General features: G+C 36.6%; 1 protein-coding gene across 2 annotated transcripts in view; it reads left to right on the plus strand.

Annotated features, from left to right (window-relative positions):
- The window catches only part of WRN (WRN RecQ like helicase), a 146,840-nt gene that overhangs the window by 97,910 nt on the left and 29,725 nt on the right, over nucleotides 1-19,205 (plus strand). For both annotated transcript variants that reach the window (XM_032143574.2, XM_032143576.2), the window contains exons 24-30: nucleotides 9,147-9,317; nucleotides 9,398-9,492; nucleotides 10,335-10,410; nucleotides 11,266-11,339; nucleotides 14,676-14,751; nucleotides 14,987-15,099; nucleotides 17,612-17,726. In XM_032143574.2, the coding sequence (XP_031999465.1) occupies nucleotides 9,147-9,317; nucleotides 9,398-9,492; nucleotides 10,335-10,410; nucleotides 11,266-11,339; nucleotides 14,676-14,751; nucleotides 14,987-15,099; nucleotides 17,612-17,726 (720 nt within the window). The remainder of the gene's footprint in view (nucleotides 1-9,146; nucleotides 9,318-9,397; nucleotides 9,493-10,334; nucleotides 10,411-11,265; nucleotides 11,340-14,675; nucleotides 14,752-14,986; nucleotides 15,100-17,611; nucleotides 17,727-19,205) is intronic.

Genomic DNA, 19,205 nt, shown 5'->3' on the forward strand with positions numbered 1-19,205 from the left:
ATTACTTTGGATAAAACCTGTGTGTATGGCATCTTCTGCTGTTTTCATGTTCCAAGCCGATGTTCAGTTCTGCAGCTCAGTCTGGAAGCACTGTGTTAGTTTATCACATTGCATTTGGGTGAATCCCTAGACTAGTCTTGCTTAGGATAATTAGGAAAAGTTAACTTTCATTGTGTCAAGGGACAGGTAGAACAAGATTGTCCTTCTGTCCAGGAAACTCTTAAATTCTTCAAGGAAAACTTTAGTTATAGGGATTATTTTTTAAATGTCTAATTTCAGTAACAATATTTGGGACATATTTGTTTTTCCTTCTGTTTCCTATCAGAACTATTTAAGGTTATAAGAAAATTGTGGTTTTTGCCTTTCCTAATGAATAAATAATCAATTAAATTCAGCTACATTTTTTTGGAGTGATTGATGTTCCAGTATTCTTCTAAACAACCACGGGTACAAATGTGAATAAGATAGGACCCTTGGAGTCCAAGAGCTTGTTCTATAGTCCTTTCCTTTATATGATTTTTTCCCCTGATTTAGAAGTCTATAAAGCAAAGCTAAATATTACACACTGATATTGGCTGAATAAATCAAGAGCGAGAGATAGGATACTTTGCAAATATGCATATTTATTAAAATATACTTTAAAATAGAGATTAAAATTCTCATTTTGAATGTAGAATAGGTAAGCATTTATTTGTGAAATACTTGAATGCTTCATGTAAATACTTTCTGAGTTAGTATTTTTAGAAAGGAACATATTGGAGGCTGAGGCAGGAGAATGGCGTGAACCTGGGAGGCGGAGCTCGCAGTGAGCCGAGATTGTGCCACTGCACTCCAGCCTGGGCAACAGAGCAAGACTCTGTCTCAAAAAAAAAAAAAGGAACATATTTATTAAATTAGTTGTGAAATATTTTTAATGAAATATATTGAAAACTTAGTGTACTGATGTTTTTAGATTCTAAATGGAGTTTAAAATTTTGTTTGTAAATCACAAGTTGGATAAGAAATTTAATAGTAGAAGTGTTGCCTAAGGAACTGTTTTAGGTGCTGTGAGTGAAACTGTATTTTTTATAACAAGAATTTTAGTTGTAAGCGACAGCTTCAATATAATTGAGATCTATGAAAATGTATTCTGTCTCTATCACCTTCAAAACCTGTGTATCCCAGTTGAATGTATAATTTATAAAAATTATTCTTGTTTTAATTTGGTGTAATCTAGCCATATCCAGTATCAACAAATAAGTTTAAGTAGGCTCCTTTACAAACTTGAACTGGCCACAAGAGAGATCAGATTTCACCTATTAAAAAGCCAAATCAGACCACTTACACTCACAGTCTCTTCTGGGAGTCCTCAAATTAAGAAGTTTATCCTTTGTGAAATATTATACTACCCTTGCTAGATAAAAGTAAAACTTTTCTGAAGGTACCACTGAATGAAAATCTGTAGACACTAAATGCAATGAAAATAAGGCAATGTTTTTTTTTCTCCCCATTTCAGTGATCTTGGTATCCTGGGATATTGTTTTAAAAATTATCATTATAATTCCTTTGAAAATTTAGTAAAATGTTCCCTTTAACCAACTTAGGAAAAATTAATATCTTTGTACATGATTTTGAGCTGTAAAATAAACATTTTAAACTGGGAATAAGTGGAGTTTAAAGAGATAATGTATGTAACATATAGTAGCAGCATATAATTCTCTCTTACACAAGATTTTTCTAAATAGTATAAACAGTTATGTAGCCTATCTAGGGGTTTGTGAATAGAGTTTAAAATTTTGTTTTGAACCTGCAAGTTTGATTAGAAATTAAACAGTAAAGGTATTACTTAAGGAACTTTGTTTTAGCTGTCCAAACAACTTACTATATAAAAATCTTTAAACATTCTGTATAAATATGTGATAAGATATGCAATGACCTTAATTTTATAGATTAGAAAATAAAAACACACTCATTAATTTGCATAACTGAGAGATTAAGTGAAAATTCTCTTCTGATCACATTAGAAGAATGCCAAATCTTGTCGTGGCACTAGAATTAGACGGTAGTTTTGATAATACATGATTTGACTATAGATATTTGTTGAAACTATTGGTAGTTTTAATCACTTTTGTAATTTTCAAACTAACGGGAGAAGATTATCCATCCTGTTTTCTAGACAAGCTATTTCGCCGGGCGCGGTGGCTCACGCTTGTAATCCCAGCACTTTGGGAGGCCGAGGCGGGCGGATCACGAGGTCAGGAGATGGAGACCACGGTGAAACCCCGTCTCTACTAAAAATACAAAAAAAAAAATTAGCCGGGCGTGGTGGCGGGCGCCTGTAGTCCCAGCTACTCGGAGAGGCTGAGGCAGGAGAATGGCGTGAACCCGGGAGGCGGAGCTTGCAGTGAGCCGAGATTGCGCCACTGCACTCCAGCCTGGGCGACAGAGCGAGACTCCGTCTCAAAAAAAAAAAATAATAAAAAAATAAAAATAAAAATAAAAAAATAGACAAGCTATTTCATCTTAATGAAATATATTCCTAGAGATAATTATCACTATATCTTTTGGTTTTATTTTGCACATAGAATTATAGTTCACAATGACTTTCTGAAGCTCTAAAGTTACAGCTGTGAGCTTCTTTAGCCTGTAGGGACTGGGAAAAAGCACCCCCGTCCTCCTCCCCCTGCCAAAAAAAAAAAAGTTAAAGTGTTTTTAACACTAGCAATGGGCTTTTTGTAGTTTAAGAACTCAGGAGTTGCTCAGGCTGGAATGCAGTGGTGTGATCATAGCTTGCTACAGCCTTGAACTCCTGGGTTCAAGCAGTCCTCCCACCTCAGCCTCCAGAGTAGCTGGGATCACAGGTGCCACCACACCCAGCTATTTTTTTTATTTTTTATTTTTTTTTGTAAGTATGGGGTCTCCCCATGTTGCCCTGCCTGTCTCAAACTCCAGGGCTCAAGTGATACCCCCCACCCTTGGCCTCCCAAAGCACCGAGAGTCACTGTGCCAGGCTGAGTTTAAAATTTCTTGAGTTGGAGTTTATGGCTATTTTTTCCACTAGTTATCAAACACTAGTATTTTTGTATAAGGCACTGTATTGCATTTTGTGGGGGGGATTCAAAGCTAAATTAGATGAGACGCATCATCTATTATGGAAGATGTTACTTAAGAAGAAATGAGTGTAATGTAGCAGAGAATGAGATAAGGGACATGTGAATACATATAAATGCTATTGAAGTTCTGAAGGGAGAGAGTGTTTAGAGAAATTAGAGGAGTCTTTGTGAAGGTATCACTAGAACTTCCTATTTTTGTGGAATATATGGTAGATTTTGGTGTGATTCTGTGGATTTGGACATTCATTCAGAGAAGGAATGAGGAAGAAGGCTGGAGAAGAATGTGGCATTCGCAGTACAAAAAGCAATTGTGACTTTTAAAGAAGTTAGTATGGAGAAGTGGCAAGTCTTCTCTTCTCTTCTCTTCTTTCTCTTCTCTTCTCTTCTCTTCTCTTCTCTTCTCTTCTCTTCTCTTCTCTTCTCTTCTATTTTTTTCTTTTTTTCTCTGTCAGATACTGGTGTAAAGACTTTGTTTTTACCAGAAACTGATATGTTGGGTCATGTACCCTGGCCAGTCAGTTCTCTTTATTCTAACACTTACCGATCAGTTAGATTTCCACATTCCATGATATGTCAGTTTTGGTGACCCTTATTTTTCCACCTGGTTTATAAAGGGAAAGAATGAGATACGTCACCCAGGCTCTGGAATATAGTGGCATGATGATAGGTCACAGCAGCCTCAAAGTTTCCAGTTCAAGCGATCCTACCTCCTTGGCCTCCTGAGTACATGGCACTACAGGTGCATGCCACCATGCCCAGCTAACTTTTTTGTAGAGACAGGGTCTCCCTATGTTTCCCAGGCTGGTCTTGAACCCCTGGCCTCAAGTGATCCGCCCACCTTGGCTTCCCGAGATATTGGGATTACAGGCCTGAGCCACTGTGCCAGCCTGAAAATTTCTCTTTTTGAGATGGCATCCCACAGAAGTATACCTGCTTAGAGCTAACACTGGCAAAAAGACTATTTAATCCTATTGCCTTATTTTACTGTAGTTGAGATTGAGTTACACTGAAAGCTGAATGACCTGCCCAAGGTCATACTGCTACTTTGTGCCAGAGTCAGGATGAGCAAATGGCTTTCCTGCCTGCTAGTCTAGTGTCTTTTCTATTTGTTGTGCTGTCACATGCAGTTTTAAATTTGTATTTTTATGCCCAATGGACATGGTAGCTCACACCTGTAATTTCAGCACTTTTGGGAAGCCGAGGTAGGGGGATTGCTCGAGACCGGGAGTTCAAGATGAGCCTGGGCAACATAGCGAGACTCCGTCTGTACAAAAAAAAATTTTTTAATTAGCCGAGTGGTGATGTGTGTGCATGTAGTCCTCCTTGTGGGAGGTTGAGGTGGGAGGATCGATTGAATCTAGAAATTCAGGACTGCAGTGAGCCATGATCACACCACTGCACTCCAGCCTGGGTGACAGAGCAATACCCTGTCTCAAATGAATGAATGAATGAATGAATGAATGAATGAATGCCCAAATCCCTAAGCTGTGTTCTGTATAGCAGCTTTCTCATCATAGGCAATTTTTACTCTATCAGTGGACAACCTACAAAACTAAGTTAACTAAACACTTAAGCAATTAACAGAGGAGGCCTTGTTCAGAGTGAGAAATCATTAAGCATTTGTTGTTGAAAATTCTTACTGTACTCTGTTTTAATTCTTTTTTTTTTTAATGTTCCTTTTTTTAGTTTGGATTCCTAGTTGAAAAGGGAATATGATTCCTTTAAAACAAAGATACTCTGTTTTAAAGCAAAGGTATATCATCCTCTTCATGGTGATTGCCATGGAAACAAGACAATGTAAATTTATTCACATAGTACACAGTTTTCATAGTTATTGATCATGAGGGGAAGGGACAGTTAATCCCTACTGATCAGGTAAAACCTCATTGTTTCATACTAATAAATGGTTTTTTTATGCTTATGAAAGGAAAAGCCAGAAGAGTTAATTTTTAGTGTTTAGAGAGCTAGTGATTCTAGTTAGGGAACTTAATACCCTTGGTGTTATTAGTTTGCAAGCAATCAAATCTACTGCCAAGGTAATCCCTAGCAGATGTAGAATACCATTAACAAGTGTTCCAGGGCAGGAAACCCAACTAGATACCAAGTCATGCTTTTTACTCTTAGATTAAGAAATTCAGGTTGAGTTAAAGGATCAGCTGTTAACTAATAAAAAGCAGATTAATATTACGGAGCCAGGGGCTTTGTCCTGGTTATGGACTTAATCTTCACAGCATCCTCAAGAGATGAAAATGAATATACCTGCATATTAGATGAGGAAATAGAAGATAAGTAACTTGCCAGAGCTATGACTGGAACGCAGGTAGTGTAGCTTAAGAGCCCCCACATGTATGTATATTGGGTGTGTTTGTGGGGGGGTGCGTGTGAGTACTTGTGCATGCGTGTGGTATAATAAGAAAAAATTAGCATTTATGCCTATAATTCCAGCCCTTTGGGAGACTGAGGCACAAGGATCTCTCAACCCCAGGAGTTCAAGACCAGTCTAGGCAACATAGCGAGACCCCACCTCTACAGAAAAGTTTAAAAAATATTAGCCGGCATGGTGGAATACACCTGTAGTCTCAGCTGCTTGGGACGCTCAGGTGGGAGGATCCTTGAGTCCAGGAGATTGAGGCTATGGTGAGCTATGATGACACCTCTGCACTCCAGCTTGGGTGACAAAGAGAGACCCTGTCTCAAAAAAAAAAAATTAGAACTAGTTATCTGGAGGCCTGTGTTCTAGTCCTAGCTTTAGTACAGCTACACAGTGAGACATTAGGCTACCATTTAACATCTTTGAACCTCTGATAATTTGTTAACAATATGGGTAAAGATGACTAAGATAGATCAAAGAGCTCCAACATTCCCTCCAGCTCTGAAATTCTATGATATCTTATTTTACTTATAAAAATAAATTATATTATGTATATTTAAAGTATACAATTTGATGTTATGGGTCACCTATAGTAAAATGATTACTATAATGAAACTAATTAACATATCCATCATCTTATATTGTTAACCATTTTTTTGTTTTTGTGGCAAAAGCAGCTGAAATCTACTCATTTAACAGGAATCCCACATACAGTACAGTAGTATTAACTGTAATTCTCATGTCATACATTTGATCTCTAGACTTGTTTATGCTACGTATGTTTGACTTTTAAACATTCTACTCAAATCAACCCTAAGTCAGGGTTAGCACAGACAAGACTTGTTAACAAGGAAGAAGGTGCCACATTGTACCTGGGTGTTTATATTTCTCTAAATCTTGTTCTGATCATATTTTAGTAAATATAATCATCAGGACACTAAAATTCATTCCTTAGCTATTAAAAAATTCTATTCTATTTTTATTGTTAAGATTTAAGAGAGCATGGTACAGATTCTCTTAACTATGCCTATCAGAAGCCTATATTTTAAGTCCAATATATAGGCACTGCTCTATTGTCTCTGTTGGGAACTTACCCTGCTTGACCTAATTTCATCCTAGCTTCCTTTTTGTGAAAGATCACCCTTATTTAGCCTATTTTTTGGCAAATCTACACCTTAGAAATAGTAGTAAATCACATAAGCATATTAATATTTATGATGTGATTTATTTTTGTTTTCAGTCATATACTTGGGAAGATTCTCAAATATTAAAGCAGTGTATCTTTACATTGAAGTATGTCGTTCTTGTTCTGTTTTAGAAGGCTTGTATTCGCATTTTTAATATTCCAAAAGATAAACCTGTAATCCTAATGTTTTCATCAATTCAGTAAAACCAATACATTTGTAATAGAGAGCCCTATAGTTGCCTCAGTTAAGTTTGCTGCAACTCATTTTATATATTTTTTAATTTTGATCCCTGGATTTTTAATCGATTATTAAACCTTCATTAGGATATATATGAAATGTAAAAATGTTGAGTTATAATCTGCCTTTTTCTATAATTTTATACTGCATTTTTATATAGAAATTTAAATTGCTCATAATCATTCTAGTGAATTTAAGCAGAAAGGTATTTATTACTAGGTATTAAATGGCTTATAATATTGTTGACAAGGTTCCACTGCAAAATAGTTCACCAAGGGAGCTGTGGCCTCTTCTGTGATCAAGAAGCCATCTGTCAACTTGGGAAGCTTCCACTACAGCACCTAACCCCAGACTACATTGAGTAGGAAGCTGTAATAATCAGGAAGCTTCTACCTTTGCATGCTCTGCAAACCAACGTGAACCTGCTATAATTTGTAACCACAAAACGGATGCCTGTTGATACTTATGAAGCTTGTCATTGTATGCTGGGTTCTTTGCTAATACTTTCTTATAAACATTAAATACCTCCACAATCATGCATGCCAGCAGAAACAGCAGAGGAGTAGCCTTGGCTTCACTTCCTGCTTATACCTGTCATGCAAATATACAGAACCCAGAACCCTAGCTGAAAGGGAGTTTGAGAACTAGTATTTGTATTGTCCCAGATTCTGCAGTGGAAGAATTCATAGTAGATGGAAGTTAGAATGACCCTTGAATTACAATCAGCCACATTCACCACAAATATATTAAATAAGAGTAACTTTTCATAAAGCTCTAGGTTTGTATACTTCTTTGTTTTTTTGTTTTGTTTTGTTTTGTTTTTGAGATAGGGTCTCACTCCGTTGCTCAGTCTGGAGTGCAGTGGTGTCATCATAGTTCACTGCAGTCTCGATCTCCTGAGCTCGAACGATTCTCCTGCCTCAGCTCCTGCTTCAGCCTCCTGAGTAGCTGGGACAACAGCTACTATGTTGGGTCTCACTGTGTTGCCCAGGATGGTCTTAAGCTCCTGGGCTTAAGTGATCCTCCCAAAGTGTTGGGATTACTAGCATGAACCACTGTGCCTGGCCCATATACTATATATGTTTAAAAGTAGTATTTAAATGTGTAGGATGAATGAAAGAGGCAGTAAAAGGACAAAGTGAATGAAAAAGTACTTTTATAGGGAGTGAAAGCAGGAGAGTCCTCTCTGTTAGAGAACAACAGAATTGCATATGACAGACTAGCTTTCTTAACATTTCTAGAACTTGATGGCTGTGAAGAGCCTCCCATAGGAATTCTCCCTTCACTTAGGAAAACATACCTCAAAACCATCAGCTGTTTAGCGTGCACCTGGTATATCTCAGTGAAGCAGCTAAATTATAAATGATTAAGTAAACTTTGCAATGTACCATGTGCAAAAGCACAGCAAAAACAAAAATGCATTGGAAGCTGTGAGTTGTTGCAATGCACTCATGGATGAGTAGCTATTGTTTCGCATTGGGGTTTTTTTTTGTTTGTTTGTTTTTTTTTTGAGATGGAGTCTCGCTCTGTCGCCCAGGCTGGAGTGCAGTGGCATGATCTCGGCTCACTGCAAGCTCCACCTCCCAGATTCACGCCATCCTTCTGCGTCAGCCTCCCGAGTAGCTGGGACCATAGGTGCCCGTCACAACACCCGGCTAATTTTTTGCATTTTTAGTAGAGACGGGGTTTCACCATGTTAGCCACAATGGTCTCGATCTCCTGACCTCGTGATCCACCCGCCTTGGCCTCCGAAAGTGCTGGGATTACAGGCATGACGCATTGCATTTTATATAATTCTCATGGTTCTAGTCTCGAGCTGTAGGATTTTGATCACTGTTTCAAACAATAATGTGAATTTGCTAAGAGGTCTAAATAACAAAAGCTAAGTGTTCCAAACACATATCCAAACCTATACATTGGGAAATGCATCTGAATTTTATGTGAAATTTCCTGCCATTATTTAAGACACAAAAGGAACATTATTTTGATAATGTATTTATTTGTGAGTTGAGTGTTCAGAATGAGCACGATGGGTATAACATTTTTGTAGGTTTTTAAAGTTGAGGGAGCCGCTGTGGCTCGGGCTGGTTGCCCTTGCACTTGGGGAGGCGAGGCTACATGTTCGAGGCCAACCTGGTCAACATTGATTAAAGTTGAAATTTAGTGTAAATCCAAAGAATCAATAGACAAGTCTGTGTTTTACTTAACCTATATGTTTAAATTAGCATTTTTAGATACTGATTTTATTCCTAATTTCAGAATTCTCAGCGTCTTGCCGATCAATATCGCAGGCACAGTTTATTTGGCACTGGCAAGGATCAAACAGAGAGTTGGTGGAAGGCTTTTTCCCGTCAGCTCATCATTGAGGGATTCTTGGAAGAAGTTTCTAGGTATAACAAATTTGTGAAGATTTGCACCCTTACGAAAAAGGTAAACAGTGTAGGAGTCTGCCTGTTTAACTTAATTTTGTTTCCCACTCTGTATTAAAAGATCCTTTTTGCTTTTAATAGGGTAGAAATTGGCTTCATAAAGCTAATACAGAATCTCAGAGCCTCATCCTTCAAGCTAATGAAGAATTGTGTCCAAAGAAATTTCTTCTGCCTAGGTTCATTTTTCAGTTTTTTTCTTGTAACTTCTGGGTTTTTTGTTGCTATTTATGTGATTCAGATTATACCAGTTTATAGGCCTCTCACAAGTAAAATGAATTACCTGTTTATTTTTGTATGCCTATTTTAGTCAGTTTGGGGGAAGGGATCTGTGAGGAAAGGGTAAGTCATAGAGCACTTTTCTTTTTTAAGAGACAGAGTCTCTCTGTGTCGCTCAAGCTGGAGTGCAGTGGTGCGATCATAGCTCACTGCAGCCTCGATCTCGTGGGCCCAAGTAATCCTCAGCCACCTGAGTAGCTCATAGACATGCACTACTATGCCCAGTTAATATATTTTAATTTTTTGTATAGAGACAAGGTCTCCTTGTGCTTCCTAGGCTGGTCTTGAACTCCTGAGCTCAAGTGATTTTCCTGCCTCAGCCTCCCAAACTACTGGGATTAGAGGCATGATCCACCACTCCCAGCCAGAACATTTTCTTGGTTGATGGGAAGTAGCTGACCATGGTATTTAGAAAACTTCTTTCTCATTGATTAAAGAAGCAGTATTGAAATCAATGCTGAGGAATCCATATATCGTATTTACTTCTCGTGTGTAGAAGTGGAAAGGGAATACATTTATTGCTTACTTTTTTGTACCTTTACGTGCGATTGATCACTTGTGAGTTTTTTTTTTCAAACATCTTAAAGCTTCCAGAGCTTTTTCTGGAAAAAAAAATCAGTTTTAAAAATCACCGGTTCTAAAAAGGTAATATCTTATTCATCTTTCTGAGAGTGGAGTATCATGATTCATGAATTTAGATACTTGCATCTTAACATTTGAAATAAATTTTATTATTTTTCAGCTTGAAAACTGTCTCTTCAGGCACCAAAGAGCATTGTTATAATCAAGTACCAGTTGAATTAACTACAGAGAAGAAGGTTTGTTTTCAAGAAATTGTTCTGATTTATTTCATTCTTTATTGATTCAAATTCTGTTTAAAATTTTATATTTTAATTCCTTTCCAATTAAAGAGAAAATGGCATATATAACAAAGCATAAAATTTGGCAAGGGAATTGATGTGAACAGACTAAAATGTATGGTATATAATTTCTGGGGCTAATAAAGCACTGGAGGTATTTGAGAAAGGAATTAATTTGGGTTCTTTTAAACCTATCTTCTAACTCATTTGGCTTAGAGTATTCACACGTTATAATACTTATAGTTAATCAAAAAATTGATTCCTAAGTGTTTTATTAAAGACACACACACACACACACACACATACATACATTCATTCTCTCTCTCTGTCTCACACACACACACACACACGCACACACACTCACATACTTTCTTGCTTTTTTTGATCTAAGATCTTAGATAACTATTACAGATTAAATACTAATCCACTGGCAGACTTCAGCTAATTAGAATGCTGGAATAATAGGCAAGCATAGTGAATTACATTTTCTGGTGAGCCTTTTCTGCTTTATTGAAGTATGCAGAATGTAATTGAATTGTTTTTATAACTTTGGCATTTGCTGTATCTTAGAGCATTCTTTTGATGATTTATTTTCTGTAGTTTTGGGAGGGATAAGACATTGGAATGCGTTTCTAACTACCTTTGGAACTTTAGAAACTGATAATTTAGGAGGTTATTTTCAGGTGATTTATTTGACAGCTTGATTAGGCAAAGAAAAAATTGTGATTTTGAGATTTTTGTATCTTATTTTCTTCACATTTAAAAGTTTTTTGAAACTTTTTTTTTAACGGACCTTTATATGTTTAAATGCAGTCTAACTTGGAGAAGTTATATTCTTATAAACCATGTGAAAAGATTTCTTCTGGGAGTAACATTTCTAAAAAAAGGTACAGAGTGCCATATTTCTATGTTCTATACTTAACTTTATGAGTACTTTTTTTTTAAAGAGAAAGAACTGTCAGATATTGGGCTATTTCATTGGCAAAAGGAAGTTAAATTTAAAACATAAGCTCTTCAGTATTAGAATGATCAAAGTGAGCTATGAAATAATAATGTTAATTTAATAGCTAACACTTCTTGGATATTACTGTTTGTCAGGCATTATGTTAAACGCTAAGAACTTTATATGTGATATCTCATTTAATTCTTACAAGAGCCTAACAGCTGTTATTATTTATCGCCACTTTATAGTTGAAGATACCAAGGGTTAAGAAGTTGACAAACTTGTTCAAGAGCATACAGCTAATGGCTGAGCTGGCTTTCAAATCTATATTTATCTACCTCTAGCATCAAGACACTATTTATTTTTCTTTGTATGAAATATATACAGGCATACTTTGTTTTATTGCGCCTTGCTTTATTGTGATTTGCCGATATTGTATTTCTTATAAATTGAAGGTTTGTGGCAGCCCTGCGTCAAACAGGTCATATTAGCCCCATTTTCCAATAGCATGTTCTGTTGTCATGTCTTTGTGTTATATTTTGTTAGTTCTTGACCGGCCATTCACCGTTTTTCTCCCTCTCCTCGGGCCTACCCGTTCCCTGAGAGACAACAAAATTGAAATTAGGCCAGTTAATAACTCTAGAATAATCTCTAAGTGTTGTTTTTTTTTTCGAGACCGAGTCTCACTGTCGTTCAGGCTGGAGTGCAGTGGCACAATCTCGGCTCACTGCAACCTTCACCTCCCGGGTTCAAGTGACTCTCCTGTCTTAGCCTCCTGAAGAGCTGGGACTACAGGCGCCCCCCACCATGCCTGGCTAATTTTTGTATTTTTAGTAGAGACGGGTTTTTGCCGTGTTAGTCAGGTGGATCTTGAACTCCTAACCTCAGGTGATCCACTCGCCTTGGCCTCCCAAAGTGCTGGGATTACAGGTGTGAGCCGCTGTGCCTGGCCCATCTCTAAGTGTTTAAGTGAAAGGAAGATTCACATGTCTCAATTTAAATCAAAAGCTAAAAGTGATTAAGCTTAGTGAGGAAGCCATGTCGAAAGCTGAGACAGGCCAAAAGCTAGGCCCCTTGCACTAGGTGAGAGGGGATAAAAGTCAAGGAAAGTTTTAGTGGTCTTTATAGGAGATTAAACCAGCCACAACATTCCCTTGAGTCAAAGCCTAATCCAGAGCAAAGCCTTAACTCTCTTCAATTCTCTGAAAGCTGAGAGAGGTGAGGAAGCTGCAGAATAAAAGTTTGAGGCAAGCAGAGGTTGGTTCATGAGGTTTAAGGAAAGAAGCCGTCTCCATAACATAAAAGTGCAAAGTGAAACAGCAAGTGCTGGTGTAGAAGCTTTAGCAAGTTACCCAGAAGATCTAGCTAAGATCATCGATGAAGGTACCTGCACTAACAGACTTTGAATGTAGACCAAATGCTTTCTACCAGAAGAAGCTGTCTAGTACTTTCATAGCTAGAGAGAAGTCAATGCCTGGCTTCAAAGCTTCAAAGGACAAGCTGACTCTCTTGTTAGAAGCTGATGCAGCTGGTGACTTTAAGTTGAAGCCAGTGCTCATTTAGCATTCTGAAAATCCTAGGGCCCTTAAGAATTATGCTATATCTACTCTGCCTTTGCTACATACATGTAACAACAAAGTCTGGATGATACCTGCTTACAGCATGGTTTACTGAATACTTTAAGCCCATTGTTGAAACCTGCTTAGACAAAAGATTCCTTTCAGAATGTTACTGCTCATTGACAACACTTAGTCACCAAGAGCCATAATGGAGACATACAAGGAGACTAACGTTGTTTTCATGCCTGCTCACTTAACATCGATTCTGTAGCTCATGGATCAAGAAGTAAATTAACCTTTCAAGTATTATTATTTAAGAAATACATTTTGTAATGCTTTAGCTTCCGTAGATAGTGATTATCAGAGACAGGTTTTTAAGAGGTTTTCCAGAAAACCTTCTGGAAAATATTCACTATTCTAGATGTCATGAAGAATATTTGTGATTCAGGAGAGTAGGTTAGAATATCAATATTAATAGGAATTTGGAAGAAGTCGATTCTTATTAAAATCAAGGGTTTAGTGATAGACATACTGAGTTTGGGATACCTGTGGAGTAGTCCAGAAATTAATTTAAATATATGGGCGTAGTGTACAGAAGTGAGCAGGGTGCTTATATATGAATAAATATTATTTTAAGTTATATTTAAATTTTCCTTAAAATAATACCTATACTTGATATAAAAAGTTAATTGGAAATTAGTGGCTTATGACAAGCATACCAGCCCACACTCTTCCCAAACCCACTTTGCTCTTATTCATAGAAGCTGTCATCTTCAAATCTTCCAGCTGATTTCTCTGGCGTGTGCCTTCTTATTTCTGAATGACATGCTTAGAGTACTATTTTTTTGACTTAGCAATTTTAGAAATTTTCTACTCATCTCCTATTATGGTAGATTTCCCCTCCTTCATTCCTCCTCCAATATAATTATATTTTGTCATATTAATAATTTGTTTATATATATTTTTAATATAATATGATAATATTGTATTTATATTATTATAACTACACAAATATTATATACATACTACTAACCCAACCGTGTCATTATGGCTACCACTACCTGTATTTTTTTCCTTGTGTTAGTGATTGTCTTTGTTTTCTTTTCTTGGTTTTTAGTATTCCTTTTACTAATTTTCTTTTTTCCTATTTCAATCTCTCATTGTTTGTTTACTCATTTGGAGTGTTCCTTGACTTTTATCCCCTCTCACCTAGTGACATTTTAATTTTAGTTATCAAATTTTTAACTTCTAAGAATGCTTCTTGTTCTCTTCTTGTTTCTTCTTCCCCACCAGCCAAAAATCTATGATGTTATAGCAAGGATCATACGTTGTATCCCAGTAGGTTAAGAAACCTTGGTTAAAACCTATTGTATCCCAGTAAGTTAAAAGATATTAACGTGTCATCTTCAGTATGGATAAAAGAATACTTTCTTTCAAAAGCAGTTGGTTGAGGAAGAGAATGGGACAAATGCTCTTTTTAAAATACACCAATTTTGTGATGAACTCAAATTGCAATTTTAACTTTACCATTATAATGAATGTATTTTTTCCAAAATGTTTCAAATCTAGGCTGTTGTCATTTAAATAACAAATTACCTTACTGGTATCATGAAGAATAAATGTTTGTACTGATTTGGAAAGACATTCTCATTTAGAGGATGAAATAGAAAGTAAATGAGAAAGAAAAGCTTTTGTTATTTATTTTCTTTTAAATATTTTAGTATCATGGTACAGTCACCAGAAAAATCTTACAGTTCCTCAGAGCCTGTTATTTCAGCACAAGAGCAGGAGACTCAGGTAAGGCTTTTGTAAAAAGGTAATTAGTTTATGATAGGGTGGTTATGATTCTATGCATACTTGAAATTCTGTATTTTGCCAGTATTTTAAAAATTGTTCTTAAGCTAAGAGTCTGAGTTTATATTTCAGTTTATATTCATTCTAAGGAAAAATGTGGTATCTGAAGCTCTAAAAATAAAGGACTAGATCTTTTAAGTGCATTTTTAAAAGTGTTGTTTCTTTGTTTTTTGTTCAGATTGTGTTATATGGCAAATTGGTAGAAGCTAGGCAGAAACATGCCAATAAAATGGATGTTCCACCAGCTATTCTGGCAACAAACAAGATACTGCTGGATATGGCCAAAATGAGGTAAACTCTCTTTTGCATGTGTTCTCATTTATTTCCTTCTAACAGAATAGATTTGGAAAATATATCTAAGTTGATAATGTGACCATAGCTTCCACTGTCACATCTGGGAGGTGACTCAGATTGCCCCTGCTGCGATGCTTATCTCTTTGCCAAGCTTTAGTACCACGTTTCTGTATAAATAAAAACCAGTTACGTTTTCAGCAGTCATATTCAATATTTATAAAATCTAACTCCTTATCTACCCACCCTGCATTTTATCCAAATGCTGAAACTCCTCTTTTTGGATTCTTTATTTTTGATTATCGTACCATCACATTCCTAGTCAGAAGTTCCTAATGCTTAAAACCTCTGATCCAAATTTTCTCTCCTCCAGTATAAAACCCCTTCCTCTTCCTCTTCCTCTTCTTCTTCTTCATTTTTTTTTTTTTTTTTGTCTGAAGACATGTCTCACTGTGTTGCCCATGCTGGAGTGTAGTGGTGCGATCACTGCTCACTGCAGCCTTGACCCCCTGGACTCAAGCTATTCTCCCACCTCAGCCTCCTGAGTAGCTGGGACTACAGAACATGCCACCATGCTCAGCTAATTTTTGTATTTGTTGTAGAGACAGAGTTTTGCCATATTGCCCAGGCTGGTCTTGAACTCCTAAGCTCAAGCAATCTTCCCGCCTCAGTCTCCAAAGTGCTGGCACTACAGGTGTGAGCCACTGTGCCTGGCCTCTTTTTCTTATTTAAATACTTCTCATACCTTTTGTAAAACAGGTTCCTTGTTGCCTGTCTATGCCTTCCTCCTCCTTCTTAATGACACCACGTTAATTCTGACTGTTTTCCCTTGGCCTGTTGCAGAAGCCTTTTAACTATTAACCCTTCATTCTCTCTCTCTGTTTCATCCGATGTATGAGTACCAAACTAAATCTTCCTTTATCATATCTTACTTCTGCTTAAATGGTTTCTTTCTAGCTTAGAATTCAAGGCCCTCCATTTATGAACTTAAACTTACTTTTCCATCTAAGTTACAGAATTTGAAATGGTTTATCTTACCTGGATTGTTTATCACTTGTTGAAGACCCGTTTTCAACTTCCATATATTTATTTACAGTGTTGCTTCTCCTTGTAGTTTCCTTGATTCCTCAAAATTCCTTTTAAGAAATTCTTGAAGATCTCGCTTTATTACTATTTCTCGCTTTATTACTATAACGACTATGAGAAGGTCTTTCATGGTCTTATCAGCAAAGTAATTCCTCTCTCTTGAATTCATAGAGGACTTTCAGATGAATTCTAAAGATGCTTCTGTAGCACTTACCACACAATGCTATATTTTATTTTTTTGTAATTAGTGGTAAACAAGTATTATTATATCTTCTAGATTTTAAACTCCGAATAAAGATACTAGCTCCTCATCTTTTTGTGTGTCTCCTGTAGCACCTAGCATAATGCCTCATAAACACGAGGTGATCATTAAATATTTAGAAGAAATTATTTCCCAAGAATAGTTGCTTGGTAATTGTATTTGTCTTTTGCTTCCTTTTAAAAAATTGTTTCTGTCACTAAATTGCATCCAATAGATGTTACTTGAGTACAGAATTTCTAATGACATTACACAGTGCTACATCTGACACTAATTCTTTTGTTAAAAAATAAATATTCTAAGACCATACTTTAATAGAGGTTTTTTTTTGTTTTGTTTTGGTGACGGAGTCTCACTCTGTCACCTAGGCTGGAGTGCAGTGGCGCGATCTCGGCTCACTGCAACCTCCGCCTCCCAGGTTCAAGCAATTCTCCCGCCTCAGCCTCTGGAATAGCTGGGACTACAGGTGCGCGCCACCACCCCCAGCTAGTTTTTTGTATTTTAGTAGAGGTGAGGTTTTACTGGGTTGTCCAGGCTGGTCTTGAACTCCTGAGCTCAGGCAATCCAACCTGCCCCGGCCTCCCAAAGTGTTGGGATGACAGGTGTGAGCCACCATGCCTGGCCCAGAGGAGATATTTAATGAAAAAGAATAATCATTAGATCGGCAGATTTTTAGAAGGAGGGCATCGAATGGGTTCTTGGATTTTGGACACAATAAGAAATATTGAGCTAAAAGTCTGAAGGAATTGGCAGATATACTGTTACAGATAAACACTTTGTAGAAGAAAATAATGAATGAGACTTTCTTAGCCTCTTAGTTGTTCCCAGTTAGAGCCTCATATTTTTCCTTTTCATGACAATAAAAATAATAATAAAATCAGTAATAAAGTGAATATATGAGATGTTAACCTATTTCTTTATGACAATGTCCTGTTTACCAGTTAACAGTGTGTTTTTGTGGTGATGGGGGCAAAACAAATCTTTAAATGGTAGAAAGCAAAGAAAGAAATTATAAAACATGATTAGTTGTATTATACATTGTTTTGGTTGTTGGAAAAACTATACGTTTATTGAGAGAATCATTATGAAGCTGAGCATCAGCTATATTGCTGGAGTGATACTGTTTCAGTGGTTTCTTGACCTTTTTGTTGTTGTTATTAAACACAGACCAACTACGGTTGAAAATGTAAAAAGGATTGATGGTGTTTCTGAAGGCAAAGCTGCCATGTTGGCCCCTCTGTTGGAAGTCATCAAACATTTCTGCCAAACAAATAGCGTTCAGGTAAAATACTGTGGTTTGCAGGAGCTCTTAGAGAATAAGCATTTTTTGTAACCACTTCAAAAGTACCCTTCAGAAGCAACATTTGCTCACTTTATTTGCATTTCCATACTGGACACTTAGAAAATGAATTAAAATGGTTTTTACAGTCAATCTGTTGTAAAAACATGTCAGTTATCTACTTTTAAAGATGATACTAAAAAGTAGTTGTCCAGGCTGCTGATGTCTTTCTATTTCATTGGGAGGCTTTGTTTTTAAATTGGAAACACTATTTTAGGTTGATAAATTATAATTTTACATTCAAATGTGGTAGTTGGAATTTAAAGCTGGAAAGTTATCCTTCCGATGAGTTGGTCAGGAGCTCGGCCACTTTCTTTTGGTTTAGCATCTTCTCTAATCTCCCTTCCGTTCCAGTAATGTTGTCTTTTGATAGTAATTGGGTTTCATATTATTCTCTTCAGTTTTAATAGTGTTTCCTTCATATCCTTTTATTATTGCTTGTTCTGCCATAAGTGGCCATTTCCAGAAAGGTCATTTGGGATTTTCTCTAAACTCCACGTAGCAGACTCTATGATGTGTACTCTGCAGAAGGTGAGGCAGTGGGAGGTAGAGGGGAGACTACTGGACTAGGAGTCACGGAATCAGGACTTTAGTTCTTCCTTACAGTTGTTCACCTGGTGAACCTGCACATGTCCTTTAATTTCCTTGGGTCTCCATTTCCTCAGCTACACAATGAAATGACACTTCCTCCCCCACATCCAGGAAACAACAGATGACATTAGAAAAATAGAAGACGTGGGATAAGTATAAAACGTTGAAAGAGTTAAACACATTCAAGGCAATATTAAGGGATTATTTTTTACTTCCAAGAAGCTCCTGGAAGCTTTGGGCAGGCACAGTTGGATCCTACTTTAGAAAAATCTTTCTCTAACTATAAGTAGAAAACCCTTCTGCTTTTTGAATGTAGCATTTCCCTCTTTTGATATAGAGTATCTTTGGCAACTTTAAATTTTCTTTTTCATACTCTTATATAAGACATCATGTGAAAATTCTTATTTCTTGCTGAGTTTTTGGAAATGAAATTATAATGTCTTAATAGTTTGAGAAAGAATATCATACCTACCAGCGGTAATTGAGTAAGTTCCCTCTCTTTGGACACTTGACGGTAGTATCTTCTTTGATGAATTAGTGATATTATTTAATAATGAATGAATGATCTCTCCTAACTCCCCTTCAGAAGAGGAAACTGAAGTAGGGGAAAAGGTAAATTCCCCAAGGGATAGGTATGAAACCTTTATGAACCTTCTGGATAGAGAAGATGACTGCTGATTTCTGTGATTAGAAATTATACTTGGGTTATTCTGCAAATTGAAACGATTTATTTTTAAAAAATCAACTTTAATGTTTATTAAGCAAGTTTTGTTATTCATGAGTTTCATTAGCCTTTAATTTTTTTTTTAAATTTTGAAGTAAAATTTCTTA

This window comes from Hylobates moloch, unplaced genomic scaffold, assembly GCF_009828535.3.
Source record: "Hylobates moloch isolate HMO894 unplaced genomic scaffold, HMol_V3 SCAFFOLD_22, whole genome shotgun sequence".
NCBI lineage: Eukaryota > Metazoa > Chordata > Mammalia > Primates > Hylobatidae > Hylobates > Hylobates moloch.